The 17,336-nt window shown below is 43.5% G+C and overlaps 1 protein-coding gene across 1 annotated transcript in view; it reads left to right on the top strand.

The window, feature by feature from the left end:
- Positions 1–17,336, top strand: part of TTC26 (tetratricopeptide repeat domain 26) — a 391,044-nt gene that overhangs the window by 87,286 nt on the left and 286,422 nt on the right. The window contains exon 5 of the mRNA XM_030207127.1: positions 3,136–3,185. Within this exon, the coding sequence (XP_030062987.1) occupies positions 3,136–3,185 (50 nt within the window). The remainder of the gene's footprint in view (positions 1–3,135; positions 3,186–17,336) is intronic.

The following is a 17,336-nucleotide window of genomic DNA, read 5'->3' as shown; positions in this document are numbered from 1 at the left end:
GTGTCATCCAGTTTCCGGTAAGTCCTGCCGGCCACTCGAACCCAGGGGCTCTATCCTTGGAGGGCAGTAGCTAAGTGCAGGTGAAGCTGTACGGACCAGTCCGGTGTGTTCCAGTCCTGTGTCCTCCAGTCCGGGGGATTCCAGTCCAGTGTTCCAGTCCGGGGGACTCCAGTCCAGTGTTCCAGTAGCTCTTCAATAATGTCAGATAAAGTATCATATATTGGAACGAACATAAAAATGTCAGTGTATGAGGGAAGCACCTCGTCCATTTTTAATTGACCCTAATGATGACATAAATAAGTTGAAAAACAAAGGGGAAAGTGGGGATCCCTGCATAACCCCACATCCCGGCAACCAGTAAGAGAAAAAGGAATTATTTTTCTTAACACAATAACTTCGGTTGGCTAGAAATTCACAGAACCAGTTAAAAATTGGACCTGTTATACCAATCATCTCAATTTATCCAGCAGGAGACTATGATCAACGGCATCAAAAGCTGCCGAGATATCAAATTGCAGCAAGATGGTTTGTCTGCTGACACTTAATTGTTTCCTAACTTGGAAGTTAAAATTAGCAACAGTGTTTCAGTGTTGTGGGCCCTACCGAAACCAAATTGTGAAACATGCAAGCAAGAAAACTTATCCATGTAATCCTTAAACTGCTTACTGACCAGTGGCGTAGCTAGGTGGGGCGCAGGGGGAGGGGTCGCTCCCCCAAACAGATTTTCAAAGAAAGTGGCGCCTAATATGTGCCATAAGTTAAGCGCCTTGAATCGTGAGCTTGCTTCCCATCCCTGACCTGCCCCTCGCTTATTGATTCGCACCGCATTCTGCTTGTCTGCCTCCACGATCTCAACTTGGCTGCGAAGTAATTAAAAGTAAGTAAAGACGGGGTCATGGCTCTGTTACAGCACTACCGGTTTCCTCCCTTTCCCTGGCCTGCCTCTCACTTATTGGTTGGTGCTGCACTGCCTCCCTGACTAATTGGCTGCGAAGTAAAAGTAACAAAAGAAAGAAAGCCGCACGTGGGATCATAGCAGCAGCTCTATGGGCGCAGCTGCTGGTTTTCCAGGAAAACAGCAGCCCTCAGATTGAAGTCCATTATATTAGGATGTAAATTGAAAGAGGCAATTAACAACCCACTGGGAAAAGAAAACATCTTAAGATAAGAGACTGCTTTGACATCAGAGAGAGTCTTTCAGACTGTTTTTGGACATTGAGAACTTTTTTGTTAGAAAGAGAATCACAGTAAAAAACGTATACAGAGAAAGGAGTGATAAAGGATGTTGTTAATGCACAGGTTAGAGTTTACTTTGGAACATGTGGAAGTTTGAATCACTCACACTGTGGTTTTAAAGTAATTTAATGTCAGTATGGTATGGATGTGTGTGATTGAAAGTGTGAGGGTGAGGGAGTTTTAATGTTTTATAAATTTGTAAAGGAGTAAAGCATAAATAAAGAATAACAAAATATTAAAAACAGCCAAAGTTACTAGGGTAATTAGTTAATATATTATTGTAACGTTTTGAGGTAATTTCTCACAAGAGGATGCATATGCATTGGGGAAATCCTGACAATTCGACTGGCTTGCTGCCCTTGAGGACTGAAGCTGCCCATCCCTGTGCTAGCATATAGTGTCTGTGTAGGAAAGGTCTAGCTTGTTCCAGTTTCCTAGTAGCCGGTATATTGGTGCTCTAAGGCCCAGTATAATATTTATATCACTCTCTTTTCATAGGTGGGTTAGGGCTGTTATGGTGTGTTAGTTTTCAGTATAGGTTTTGAGTGTCATCTTGCAGAATTTTGTGTTATTTCACAAAGTATCTGGCCCTATTTGAAAATAGGCTCTGGGGCAAGGGCTGCCTTTGGCGGCCCTTGTCACCCAAAGTAAAATGCTCAGTACTAGTGAGTCACCATACAAACAAAAGCCCGTCTGATTTTAAAAAGTGTCCAGCAGTGGAAGGAGTGTGTGTGCTGTCCCTGAGGTGATGGTCACAATTTGAAATACTTTTACTTCTAGTTAAGAAGACAGGCTGCCTGCTCCCACCAGTCCTGGGACATCTGCTGTGTCTGGCCTCCTGATGTAAGTTCCTGTTTTCCTCATAGGCAGGACACAGCAGAGGCAGTCTGTGTTAAATCATTGCTGGTCACAGATGGCACCAAAGCGACAACATCGGCACTGCTGCCTAGTCGACACCATGCACATAGCCCCCCTCCCACTGAAAATACCCTGGTAGTCCAGTGGGCCGTTGACATGCCCGACGTGACTCCCCCCCCCCTTGAAACTAGCCCAGGTGGTCTAGCGGTGGGGTCTCCCCCAACCCAACCCAACCCTCTCCCCTCATACCTTAAAGTTGGAGGAGGAGGCAGCACTTCCTCCCTTCTCTGTGGGCGCCACCTCAAAATAGCAGTGCCACGCCCTGCCTGGTGCATCCTGGAATGCACTAGATGGGGCTTATCTGCCATATAAGGGACTCCCTTATATGTCCAGCGCCCACAGAGGAGGGAAGGAATGCTAGTTCTTCCTTCAACTTTAAGGTATGAGGAGAGGGGGTTGGGGGGAACCTCGCCGTACCAGTAGATCATGAGGTCTAGCCTTCAGAGTGGGTCACACTGGACCACCAGGGTATTTGGTGGGGGGGGGGGGGGGGCTACGTGCTTTGAATTGTGAGAGGTTTAGCTCCCTTGTGTTTGGGGGGTGGGGGTTATATTTTGGGAGTATGAGGGGTCTGGGGGTCTACTAGACCTCCATGCCCTTGTATGTATGGAGATCTGGGGTTCACTGGACCACCACGGCTGTGTCAGCTGGTCTCCCCTATTCCTCCCCTACTCTGCAAACCCTAACATCAGCTCCAAGCTGATGTAGGGTTTGCCGCGGGGGCAACGTCCTTTTTTGGCACACTGCCTGCTGAGGATTTGGGAGGAATTCGGGAGACCCTCTTTTGCATGAATTTAGCGGTCAGAGCCAGTGAGCTCGTTTTTTCACACTCTCGCCGGCTCTGATCATTGGGCACTGGCAACTGTGGGCGCTAGTCTGGTGCTAATGGCCTCTAGTGCCCACGCTTTCTTTTGAGCATCAGAGCCTAAATGATTGTGTTTCATGCTTTCTTTTTTATAAGTGAATGTTTTTCTCTTTTAGCTCCCAAAAGTCGTTTGCAGAATCGACTGCTCTTCCACTTGGCACACAAGGTATTGTTTTCTTGCAAAATGTTGTGCAATATTTTTAATTATATTATAGGATTGCCTGCAAAGTGACTGAAAATTAAGAGACACAGAATGTGGTAAAAGCAGTTAGCTTAGCAAGGTTTAAAAAAGGTTTGGATGATTTCCTAATAGAAAAGTCCATAAGCCATTATTAAGATGGACTTGGGAAATCTACTGCTTATTTCTAGGATAAGCAGCATAAAATCAGTTTTACTTATGTCCTGGATTGGCCACTGTTGGAAACAGGATATTGGGCTTCATGGACCTTCAGTCTGACCTAGTATGGCAACACTTATGTTCTTATGGTAAGAGACATTTTAGAGGTAATACTCTAAAGATTTCAGAAATCAGTTGTCCAACAAAATTATCCTTATTTATTTATTTATTAGGATTTATTTACCGCCTTTTTGAAGGAATTCACTCAAGCCGGTGTACAGTAAGAATAGATCAAACATGAGTAATAGGCAATTACAGCAGTAAAAATAGTCAAGTAACAATAGAAAGTATGGCATGGTATACTACTTGCAATGACTACACAATACGTAATAGAACATTATAATTGGTAGTGAAGGGTAAGAAGTTGTAACATATAGATGAGTAAAAAAGTAGGAAGAATTAGAAAGTTAGGTGACTGATTTGAAGAAAGTTGCACATGAGGTCAGAGAGATGGTTAAATATCATCTCAGCTAGGGTAAGAGTGGATAAACATGTCCTGCTGCAGTGTGTGCAGCCCGAGTCAATCCTTGTGTGTGTGAGTGAGACTAACAAGTTAGTTACTCCTTCCATTAAAGGCTTGGTTGATCCAGAGAAGAGAATCAATCAGCTCTTTGTGAGCAAGCAGGAAGAAACTAGATTATAATTTCTGTGTTGAGACACTATCAGGATGTAGAACTGAGCTATCCATATGGGATACACTCAGATCCTTGTAGTTGGTGGGAAATGAATCTTTAGCAAACAAAGTGAGTCAAGTCTTACAAAAACATGAGTGGTCCCCAGATAGATGGATATTTCTCAAGTGAGAAATAGAATGTCAGAACAGAGGAGCAGCACCAGTATTATCTTAGCAGCACACCAAAGAATTACAGTCAGCCACAAGAAGAGGGAGCAGAGACAATATTCATTGTGAGCCCGACATGGCCTTTGCTTCAGCAAGCAGGAAGGTTCTTTAGTTTTGTTCAAGGTTAGGGGCACATAGGAAATGAACCTTAGATGCCTTTCTCCTAGACTGGAGAGAGGAAGATATCCTTCATATGCATTCTTCAACACCTCTAATAACAGAGGTTCTTCTAAACTTCAAAAGGAACCTGCTAACTGTAATACACATGGCTCCTTATTGTCTGAGATGGATATGGTTTCTTCTAGCCCTCACTGGCTGGATGTTGAGAGGGTAATGTTCAGTTTATTGAATCTGTGTGATTACATGTCTCAAATTCTTCTGGCTTCTAGGGGAGACTTACTAGAAGACCTTAAGGTTTTAAATGGAAGAAGTTTGCCATCTGTTTGGGGAGGAAGCCAGGACTGGGAATGGTGCTGTGGAGATGGGCAGGGAACTGGCTGCAGAGCTTTTCCTTCAGCAGAAGATGGAAGAGGGCACTGTATCCATGCAAGTTAACTTGTGCTGAACTCCTTTCTGTGCCCAGTAACACACACTGTGCTTAACGTACAACTCTTGAGCACATACACCAGACACTACCCTCCCTAATGCTCAATGCTATGAGGCCACCTAAATTTGCATCTCAGTGTTGAGCATTAGAGATTTCCTTTGTCACGCTGATCCGGCTGTATTTTTCCGGCACTATTCTGAACAGTTCCGGAGGTTTGAGCATCCACCAATTGGTGCAGATCACCACCATATAGAAAGTAAATCATCTCTTTATAGCCCTTAGTTGTTCACTTTACACAGGGCATGCTTTTTGAAGTCTTACCGCTGTGTCTTAGGATCTCAGTATGGTTCTCATCTAGCTGATGAAAGCTCCCTTTGATATATTAAAATCTTGTGAGTTAAAGTATTTGACTTGGAAGGTGTATTTACAATGGTGGCCACTTTGGAAAGCCCATTTTTACTATTTTCAAGTTGCCTTCATTAAAACAAATTTTTAGAAATATATGTTATCTTTGTTGTCTATTGAAATTTTATCTTTTGGTGATGATGTGATGTAGCACCTCCCAGCAGGAGGTCACAGAGGTAAGAAGAACTCTCCACAACAAGAAATAAGCAGAAATTACTTTATATTGCTGAGCATTTCGGAGGAATTCGGGAGACCCTCTTTTGCATGAATTTAGCGGTCAGAGCCAGTGAGCTTGTTTTTTCACACTCTCGCCGGCTCTGATCATTGGGCACTGGCAACTGTGGGCGCTAGTCTGGTCACAGTATAAAGTAATTTCCATTCTTCAGGGTCAGTCTTTGGAACTCCCTTTAATTCAGGGTGACCTAAAAGCATGTAGTCCAAACATTGCAACTTGAAAAGTAAAAACCACTAGCTTGGTGGCTACCTGTATCCTTTTTGCAAATATAAGTTTGTTTCATTTGCAATATATTGTCCTCAGAAGAAAAGAAAAATAAATCCAACCAAGGACCCGGGGAACTTTATGCAAATTAGCTTTTTCTGGCAGTTTCTATTACTGCTTGGCAAACAATTGTCCTTCTCTTGCTTAAACTTAATGCCTCTTCCCTCTGCTCAAACAAAGCCTTATCCTGGAAATAGACTATGGTTCAGGCATGGGGGAGAGTGACCCCCCCCCAAAAAAAAAAATTCCCTGTTCCTCAAATATTTCAACAACACTGGTGATAACTAATACTACCTAGCACCCCAAAATATCTCTGTTATGTTTTGTGTTTGGCTCCTCTAAGAATCCTAGGGCTCAAACAGCTAGCACATCCCACGCATAATCACTTATAATGGAGAGACCTTGTTCTGCTTTAGGCTCTTTCGAGTATATCTCTGTCAGACATATACTTTAGAGGCAGTCAAAGGTTATTACATAACCTTTATTCAAGTAGGTAAATCTTAAATCATACATCACCGCTTGAGTTGCAGACAACATCTCCTGTCAGCGGCTGGGAAGTTCCAGTGCAGCCAAACAGAGAGTCTCAGCAGGCACAAGGGGCCTAGGCAACACATCTGCTCCGGGGCTGAAACCTCTGGCTGGCTGCCTTTAACTTCCAGCTTTTATATTGACCAATAAACATGATCTCATTCAATTGAAAAAGGTTGACGTGTAGTTAAGGATGTGACAGTTTCTTAATGCATCCCCAGGAACTGGCCAGGTTTCCAGAGATTCATGTGAAACATCATCCTTAGCCCTAAGTATGTTGTCATTCCATTTAGTACAAATTACTTCATTTAATATGATAATGCTATCAATTCCTGTGCTGAGAGTCCATTATGTACTTTCAAGAGAGCATTAAATATCCATATGGGAGTACATTATATACTTTCAAGATAACATTAACTATGATATCATTACTTCATTATGTACTTTTAAGAAACATTAAATATGATAGGCACAACTCATTATGTACTTTCAAGGAAACATTAAATGTGGTAACAATACTTAGGCAGAACTCAATGTGAAGCACAAATTTTTCCATTACAGACCTGAACTCCATTATGTCTCCCTACATCCGTCAGCAAAAAAAAAAAAAAAGTTTATTTGCATCTGGTTTTCTTGGGCTATCTTTATTCCAGAGAAGTAGGAGGGTATTGAGCTTGAGGTGGCAGTGCCCTTAAAAAACCTCTCCTCCCCTCACAATATTCAATCATTAATTCACATTCAATAAGTTTGCACGTTACAAAGTTTTAACATGTGTACAAAAAATTATTAAAATGAATGTGTGAAGTGATCTGAAAAAAACACCCAAATTGTGAAAAAAATCTAAAAATAAACCAAAATATTTTGGCCATATATATCCTTACTATTTTTTCCCCATTTCTTCTTTCTTATTAAAAGTAACCTATAGCCAAGGTTTCACACTTTTGAGGACTACATATCTTGCTTGTCCATGGAGTAAGCAAAGTTGCTTACCTGTTAAAGGTGCTCTCTAAGGACAGCGAATGATCTGGTGCAGGAGGTAACGGTGCTGGGGCCTCTTGATAACAGTGATCGTAACATGATCAGATTTGATATAAGCTCTGGAGTACATACAGGAAATCCAATACATTAGCATTTAACTTTCAAAAGGGAGACTATGATAAAATGATAAGAACGGTGAAAAAAAAAAGTTAGAGGAGCAGCTGTGAAGGTCAAAAATTTACATCAGGCGTGGATGGTGTTCAAAAATACCACCCTGGGAACCCAGGCCAAATATATTCCATCTATTAAAAAAGGTGGAAGGAAGACCAAACGACAGCCGGCATGGTTAAAAAGTGAGGTGAAGGAAACTATTAGAACTAAAAGAAAATCCTTCAGATCATTGGAAGAAGGATCTGACTAAAAAATAGGAAACTACATAAAGAATGGCAAGTCAAATGTAAAGCGCTGATAAGGAAGGCAAAGAGACTTTGAAAAGAAGATTACGTTGGAGGCAAAAACGCATAGTAAAAACTATTTTAGGTATATTAAAAGCAAGAAGCCGGCATAAGAATTGGTTGGACCGCTAGATGACCGAAGGGTAAAAGGGGCAGTCAGAGAAAACAAGGCCATAGCGGAGAGACTAAATGAATTTTTTGCTTCAGTCTTCACCGAGGAAGATTTGCGAGAGATACTGGTGCCAGAAATAGTAATCAATGCTGACGAGTCAGAGAAACTGCATTGAATCTCTGTAAACCTGGAAGATGTAATGGGGCAATTTGACAAAATGATGAGTACCAAATCACCTGGACCAGATGGTATACCTTCCACAGTATTTATAGAATTGAAAAATGAACTTGCACAGAACTATTGTTAGTAATATGTAATTTATCTTTAAAATCAATCATGGTACCGAAAGATTGGAGGGTGGCCAATGTAACGATTTTTAAAAAGGGTTCCAGAGGTCATCTAGAAATTAAAGACCGGTGAGCCTGACGTCGGTGCCAGGCAAAATGGTAGAAACTATTATAAAGAACAAAATTACAGAGAATATTCAAAAGCATGGTTTAATGAGACAAAGCCAACATGGATTTAGTGAAAGGAAATCTTCCTCACCAATCTACAGTTCTTTGAAGGGGTGAACAAACGTGGATAAAGGTGAGCTGGTCGATATTGTATATCTGGATTTTCAAAAGGCATTTGACAATTCATGAAAGACTCCAGAAGAAATTGGAAAGTCATGGGATATGAGGTAGTGTTCTATTGTGGATTGATGCCTTCAAACATGCCGTAGTCACACCACTCCTTAAAAAACCTTCATTGGACCCTACCTGTCCTTCAACTATCGCCCCATCTCCCTCCTCCCTTTCCTATTCAAGATACTTGAACGTGCTGTTCACCGCCGTTGCCTTGGCTTTCTTTCATCTCAAGCTATTCTTGATCCACTTCAATCTGGCTTTTGCCCCCTTCATTCAACTGAAACAACGCTTGCTAAAGTCTCCAATGATCTGTTCTTAGCCAGATCCAAAGGTCTCTATTCTATCCTTATCCTTCTCGATCTATCTGCTGCTTTTGACACTGTTGATCACAGCCTGCTCCTTGATACGCTGTCCTCACTTGGATTTCAGGGCTCTGTTCTTTCCTGGTTTCTTCTTATCTCTCCTAGCGTACCTTTAGTGTATACTCTAGTGGATCCTCTTCTACTTCTACTTCACTGTCAGTTGGTGTACCTCAGGGATCTGTCCTGGGACCTCTTCTCTCTCCATCTATACTTCTTCCCTTGGTACTCTGATCTCATCCCATGGTTTTCAGTATCATCTTTACGCTGATGACTCCCAGATCTACCTCTCCACACCAGAAATCTCAGCTGAAACCCAGGCCAAAGTATCAGCTTGCCTGTCTGACATTGCTGCCTGGATGTCTCAGCGCCATCTGAAACTAAACATGACCAGACTGAGCTTCTTATCTTTCCCCCTAAACCAACCTCTCCTCCTCCCCATTCTCTGTTTCTGTGGATAACACTCTCATCCTGTCTCATCAGCTCGTAACCTTGGGGTCATCTTCGACTCCTCCCCTCCTTCTCTGCACATATTCAACAGACTGCTAAAACCTGTTGTTTCTTTCTCTATAATATCAGCAAAATTCGCCCTTTCCTTTCTGAGCACACTACCAGAACCCTCATCCACACTCTTATCACCTCTCGCTTAGACTATTGCAACTTGCTTCTCAAAGGTCTCCCACTTCGCCATCTCTCTCCTCTTCAATCTGTTCAAAATTCTGCTGCACGACTAATATTCCGCCAGGGTCGTTATGCTCATATTAGCCCTCTCCTCAAGTCACTTCACTGGCATCCTATCCGTTTCCGCATACTGTTCAAACTCCTCTTATTGACCTATAAGTGCATTCACTCTGCAACTCCTCAGTACCTCTCCACTCTCATCTCTCCGTACATTCCTCCCCGGGAACTCCGTTCACTGGGTAAATCTCTCTTATCTGCACCCTTCTCCACTACTAACTCCAGACTCCGTTCCTTTTATCTTGCTGCACCATATGCCTGGAATAGACTTCCTGAGCTGGTATGTCAAGCTCCATCTCTGGCCGTCTTCAAATCTAAGCTAAAAGCCAACCTTTTTGATGCTGCTTTTAACTCCTAACCCTTATTCACTTTGTTCAGAACCCTTATTTTATCATCCTCACCTTAATATATTCCTTTATCTCTTGTTTGTCCTGATTAGATTGTAAGCTCTGTCAAGCAGGGACTGTCTCTTCATGTTCAAGTGTAACAGAAACGGCACTATCTAAAGTCTGCAATGACCTGTTCCTTGCCATATCCAAAGGTCACTACTCCATCCTCATCCTCCTTGACCTATCCGCCGCTTTTGACACTGTCAATCACATTTACTTCTTGCCACACTGCCCTCATTTGGGTTCCAGGGCTCTGTCCTCTCCTGGTTCTCCTCTTATCTCTCCCACCGCACCTTCAGAGTACATTCTCATGGCTCTTCCTCCACCCCCATCCCGCTCTCTGTTGGAGTTCCTCAGGAATCTGTCCTTGGACCACTTCTTTTTTCAATCTACACCTCTTCCCTGGGCTCCCTGATGTCATCTCATAGTTTCCAATATCATCTTTATGCTGACGACACCCAGCTTTATCTCTCCACATCGGACATCAATTCGGAAACCCAGACCAAAGTATCGGCCTGCTTATCCGACATTGCTGCCTGGATGTCCAACCGCCACCTGAAACTGAACATGGCCAAGACTGAGCTTATTGTCTTCCCACCTAAACCCACTTCTCCCCTCCCTCCACTCTCTATCTCAGTTGATAACCCCATCGTCCCCGTCTCATCTGCCCGCAACCTCAGAGTCATCTTCGACTCCTCACTCTCCTTCTGCTCATATCCAGCAGATAGCCAAGACCTGTCGCTTCTTCCTCTATAACATTAGCAAATTCGCCCTTTCCTCTCTGAGCACACCACCCGAACTCTCATTCACTCTCTCATTACCTCTCGCCTCGACTACTGCAACCTACTCCTCACTGGCCTCCCACTTTGCCATCTATCCCCCCCTCAGTCCGTTCAGAACTCTGCTGCACATCTTATCTTCCACCTGGACCGATATACTCATATCACCTCTCTCCTCAAATCACTTCACTGGCTTCCGATCAAGTACCGCATACAGTTCAAGCTTCTCCTAGTACCTACAAATGCACTCGATCTGCAGCCCCTCCTTACCTCTCAACCCTCATCTCCCCTTACGTTCCTACCCGTAACCTCCACTCTCAAGACAAATCCCTCCTTTCAGTACCCTTCTCCACCACCGCCAACGCCAGGCTCCGCCCTTTCTGTCTCGCCTCACCCCATGCTTGGAATAAACTCCCTGATCCCATACACCAGGCCCCCTCCCTGCCCATCTTCAAATCCTTACTCAAAGCCCACCTCTTCAATGTCGCCTTCGGCACCTAACCACTATACCTCTATTCAAGAAATCTCGACTGCCCCAACTTGACATTTCGTCCTTTACATTATAAGCTCCTTTGAGCAGGGACTGTCCTTTTTGTTAAACTGTACAGCGCTGCATAAACCTAGTAGCGCTCTAGAAATGTTAAGTAGTAGTTGCTAAAGTACCTCAGTCATTATGGCCCCTATTCACATTCTCTTCCTAGCCCTGTCCCTTCCTAATCTTTTCCCTCACCCCTACCTCTCTCCGCTACAGGAACTCACTGCCCATCCATCGACTTCATCACCTCACCTTCTCTCCTACCCTCTTCCTCCCTCTTGGCTTTTAATCTCCGCCTCTTTCTTCCGTCCATTTTGCCTTCCCCATTCCACCTAAATACCTCTCGCCTTCGACGCCTTCGTGGCCACACCTCTCCTACTCCTCCGCTCTCTTTTACTCCTTCTTACTCTCAGCCGGTGACATCAATCCCAATCCTGGCCCCCCTCACCAACTATTATTCCAACTCTACAGATCTCACCCGACCTTCTAACCTCATCTCTATTTCTCTACTCCCTCTCCTCTTCTCTGCCCTTCTCTGTGCCCTATGGAATGCCCGCTCTATCTGTAACAAACTCGCCTATATCCAAGACCTCTTTATCTCGCGTCACCTCCATCTGCTCGCCATAACAGAAACCTGGCTCTGCCCTGATGACTCTGCTTCAGTCGCAGCCCTGTGCCATGGCGGTTACTATTTTCACATACTCCTCGCCCTGCTGGCCGTGGGGGCGGTGTTGGACTACTTCTCTCTCTCCCGCCTCCAGATTTCAACCCTTCTTCCACCTCAATCTCACTGTTTTTCCTCCTTTGAAGTCCACTCTATCCGCCTTTTCTCTCCTCTGCCTCTTCGAATAGCGGTCATTTATCGTCCCCCTGATAAGTCCCTTTCATCCTTTCTCAGTGACTTTGATGCCTGGCTTGCCTTCTTCCATGATCCTTCCTCCCCCTCTCTCATCCTTGGTGACTTTAATATTCCTGCTAATGATCCTTCCAACTCTTATATTTCCAAGTTACTCGCTTTAGCATCCTCCTTTAATCTCCAACTATGCTCCACCTCCCCCACTCATCAAAATGGTCACTGTCTTGATCTCATCTTCTCCTCCAACTGTTCACCCTCTAGTTTCCTTGCCTCTGATCTTCCCTCCTCTGATCACCATCTTATAACTTTCACACTTAAATCTCCTCCCTCCCAGTCCCGTCCTATCTTATCTAATTTATCTAGGAATCTTCACGATATTGACCCTTCATCTCTATCCTCCCATGTTTCAAACCTCCTCTCTACTGTGGCACCATCCACGTCTGTCAACGAGGCTGTTTCTTCTTACAACAATACTCTATCCTCTGCCTTAGACACTCTCGCACCTTTGATGACCCGCCCTGTAAGGCGTACAAAACCCCAACCTTGGCTGACTTCTAATATCCGCTACCTACGTTCCTGTACCCGCTCCGCCGAACGCCTCTGGCGGAAATCTCGGCCCTTGCTGATTTCTTACACTTTAAGTTCATGCTGACCTCCTTCCAATCTGCTCTTTTACGTGCCAAACAGTATTATTATATCCAACTGACCAACTCTCTTGGCTCTAATCCTCGACTTCTCTTCACCACATTGAACTCTCTCCTCAAGGTGCCCCTCCCCACAACTCCCCCTTCATTATCTCCTCAGACCCTTGCTGAATTCTTTCACAACAAGGTTCAAAAGATAAACTTTGCTTTCTCTACCTCACCACCTCTCCCTCACTAGTCGTTCCCCTCTCTCTCCTTCCCTCATTCCCTTTCCTCCTTTCCTGAAGTTACTATTGAGGAAACTACACTTCTCCTTTCTTCCTTAAAATGTACCACCTGTTCCTCTGATCCCATTTCCACCCACCTTCTTAATGCCATCTCTCCTGCTCTTATTCCTTTTATCTGTCACATTCTCAACCTCCACTTTCCACTGCGACTGTCCCTGCTGCCTTAAACATGCTGTGGTCACACCTCTCCTTAAGAAGCCTTCACTCGACCCTACTTGTCCTCTAATTACCGACCCATCTCCTTCCTTCCTTTTTCTCTCCAAATTGCTTGAGCGTGCTGTTCACCGCCGCTGCCTTGATTTTCTCTCCTCACATGCTATTCTTGACCCACTAATCTGGTTTTCGCCCTCTCCACTCAACCGAAACTGCGCTTACTAAAGTCTCCAATGACCTATTACTGGCTAAATCCAGAGGTCAATATTCCATCCTCATTCTTCTTGATCTTTCAGCTGCTTTTGACACTGTCGATCACAGCATACTTCTCGATACCTCTCCTCACTGGATTCCAGGGCTCTGTCCTTTCCTGGTTCTCTTCCTACCTCTCCCTCCGCACCTTTAGTGTTCACTCTGGTGGATCCTCTTCTACTTCTATCCCTCTGCCTGTCGGCGTACCTCAGGGTTCTGTTCTTGGTCCCCTCCTTTTCTATCTACACTTCTTCCCTTGGTTCATTAATCTCATCCATGGCTTTTCCTACCATCTCTATGCTGATGACTCCCAAATCTATCTTTCTACACCCTGATATCTCACCTTGCATCCAAACAAAGTTTCAGCGTGCTTGTCTGACATTGCTGTCTGGATGTCTCAACGCCACGTGAAATTAAATATGACCAAAACCGAGCTTCTCATTTCCCCCCCCCCCCCCCCCCAAACCCACCTCCCCGCTCCTCCCGTTTTCTATTTCTGTTGATGGCTCTCTCATTCTCCCTGTCTCCTCAGCTCGAAACCTTGGGGTCATCTTTGACTCTTCTCTCTCCTCTCTGCTCATATCCAGCAGATTGCCAAGACCTGTCGTTTCTTTCTTTACAACATCCATAAAATCCGCCCTTTCTTTCCGAGCACTCTACCAAAACCCTCATCCACACCTTGTCACCTCTCCTTTAGACTACTGCAATCTGCTTCTTGCTGGCCTCCCACTTAGTCACCTCTCCCCTCTCCAGTCGGTTCAAAACTCTGCTGCCCGTCTCATCTTCCGCCAGGGTCGCTTTACTCATACTACCCTCTCCTCAAGACCCTTCACTGGCTCCCTATCCGTTTTCGCATCCTGTTCAAATTTCTTCTACTAACCTATAAATGTACTCACTCTGCTGCTCCCCAGTATCTCTCCACACTCGTCCTTCCCTACACCCCTTCCCGTGCACTCCGCTCCATGGATAAATCCTTCTTATCTGTTCCCTTCTCCACTACTGCCAACTCCAGACTTCGCGCCTTCTGTCTCGCTGCACCTACGCCTGGAATAAACTTCCTGAGCCCCTACGTCTTGCCCCATCCTTGACCACCTTTAAATCTAGACTGAAAGCCCACTCTTTAACATTGCTTTTGACTCGTAACCACTTGTAACTACTCGCCTCCACCTACCCTCCTCTCTTCCTTCCCGTTCACATTAATTGATTTGATTTGCTTACTTTTATTTTTTGTCTATTAGATTGTAAGCTCTTTGAGCAGGGACTGTCTTTCTTCTATGTTTGTGCAGCGCTGCGTACGCCTTGTAGCGCTATAGAAATGCTAAATAGTAGTAGTAAGTGTACAGCGCTGCGTACGTCTAGTAGCCTATAGAAATGATAAGTAGTAGTAGTAAAAAACAGAGAGTAGGGTTAAATGGTCAGTATTCTCAATGGAGAAGGGTAGATAGTGGGGTTCCGCAGGGGTCTGTGTTGGAACCGCTGCTTTTAACGTATTTATAAATGATCTAGATTTGGGAATAACTAGTGAGGTAAGTAAATTTGCTGATGACACAAAGTTATTGAAAGTTGTTAAATCACAAGAGGATTGTGAAAAATTGCAAGACGACCTTACGAGACTGGGAGACTGGGCATCCAAATGGCAGATGTTTAATGTGAGCAAGTGCAAAGTGATGCATGTGAGAAAGAGGAACCCGAACTATAGCTACATGATGCAAGGTTCTACATTAGAAGTCACCGACCAGGAAAAGGATCTAGGAGTCATTGTTGGTGATACTTTGAAACCCTCCGCTCAGTGTGCTGCAGCGGCGGTAAAGAAAGCAAATGAAATGTTAGGTATTATTAGGAAAGGAATGGAAAATAAAAACGAGGATGTTATAATGCCTTTGTATCGCTCCACGGTGTGACCGCAGCTTGAATACTGTGTGCAGTTCTGGTCACCGCATCTCAAAAAAGATATGGTGGAATTACAAAAGGTACAGAGAAGGGCAACGAAAATGATAAAGGAGATGGGACGAATTCCCTATGAGGAAAGGCTGAAACGTCTTGGGCTCTTCAGCTTGGAGAAAAGAAGGCCGAGGGAGATATGATAGAGGTATATAAATACTGAGTGGAGTGGAATGGATTTTGCTTGTTTACTCTTTCCAAAATACTAGGACTAGGGGGCATTCAATGAAGCTACAAAGTAGTAAATTTAAAACGAATCGGAGAAAAATGTCTTCACTCAACATGTAATTAAACCTTGGAATTTGTTGCCAGAGAATGTGGTAAAAGCAGTTAGCTTAGTGGGTTTTAAAAAAGGTTTGGATAGCTTCCTAAAAGAAAAGTCCATAAGCCATTATTAAAATGGGACATCCCACTGCTTATTTCTGGGATATGCATAAAATGTACTGTTTTGGGATCTTGCCAGGTCCTTGTGACCTGGATTGGCCACTGTTGGGAAACAGGATGCTGGGCTTGATGGATCTTTGGTCTTTTTTTTTTTTTGTTACATTTGTACCCCGCGCTCTCCCACTCATGGCAGGCTCAATGCGGCTTACACGGGCAATGGAGGGTTAAGTGACTTGCCCAGAGTCACAAGGAGCTGCCTGTGCCTGAAGTGGCATTATGGCAGTACTTATGTACTTAATAGCTGGGTTTTTTTACCATGATTTATGGGCATTAATATGAGTTGCTTTGTGTTCCGGGTGCACACCACAAGTCACGTAAGGGTGAGCTGCTTTACATGCGTTTGCATGTTTTGCATCTCATCACTATGTAATCCATGGTGACTTAAACATCATTGTGGTAAAAAAAAAAGTCAAACTGCGTTAGGGCCCTTTAAGTCGCATTAAGTGGCAAATAATGTGACTTAAAGCCCTAATGCAGTTTATCTTCTCACCTTAGCTATATATTTCAGGGACAAAATGATAAACCTTAGAACACAAATTGATCTTCAAACACGGTGGCAGTTAGTTGATACCAATTTTCTTGCATTTGAAAATCAGGGTATTCCTGCTAATAGGTTCAGCTATCAGATGTGCATCATTTATTAACAGGATTTTCTTCTTCTCATTGTAAACTAGATACCTGCCTTCTTAATTATTTAAGACTCCTCCTCCATTTTTTTTTTAGTTTGGCTCACCGCATGGCTTGTAGAATTATTTTAACATAGACAATTTCTAGCGTATCAGGGGATATTTTATGATCTCCTCTTCTTAAAAACGCCTCTTTGGACAATAGACAATTATTCAACCAAAGGCCCATTACCAATAATCTTATTCTTAGCAAAGGTAGTAGAGTGCTTAGTGGCAGAACAATTATCTAATTATTTAAAATTACACAATATTCTATATGATACCCAATTGTGTTTTTGCAAAAGTTTCAGTTCTGAAACTTTACTGGGTTTGCTACTCTCTAAAATTAGGGAATTTTTATCATACGGATAGCAGGCTGTATTACAATTTGACTTTAATCTCTGCCTTTGATTTAGTAGATAATTTTCTTCTACAAAGTTTGAGTGGAATAGGTATTTCAGGCAGGGTTCTGAATTGGTTTAATGGATTTTTATCATCTTGTACTATAGATGAAGATGTCTAACTGTAGTTCAAAACTTTGGCCTGCAGTATGGAGTCCCACAGGGATCTCATTTATCTCCTATTCTGTTTAATGTGCTCTTTTAGTTAAGAATTGTCCAATTTAGGGTTAGTATTTACACTTACGTAGATAATACCACTGCTCATTTCTGTATTTTCCACTTTAGATGATGTATTAGTTACTATTCAGCAGCGTTTTCTGATAGTTGAAAATTTAGTAGGTTTACATTACTTAAAATTAAACATAGATAAAACAAGTGCTGAGAGGGTGACGTCAGCGCTAGAAGATGGACACATGATTACTTTGCTCCGTCAGAGCTGACTATAAATTACTTACAATCCTGCATCCCTGTCCAGTTTGTTCG

The sequence above is a fragment of the Microcaecilia unicolor genome, chromosome 1 (assembly GCF_901765095.1).
Source record: "Microcaecilia unicolor chromosome 1, aMicUni1.1, whole genome shotgun sequence".
In the NCBI taxonomy this organism is placed as follows: domain Eukaryota; kingdom Metazoa; phylum Chordata; class Amphibia; order Gymnophiona; family Siphonopidae; genus Microcaecilia; species Microcaecilia unicolor.
This window is presented reverse-complemented; position numbering and strand designations above follow the sequence as displayed.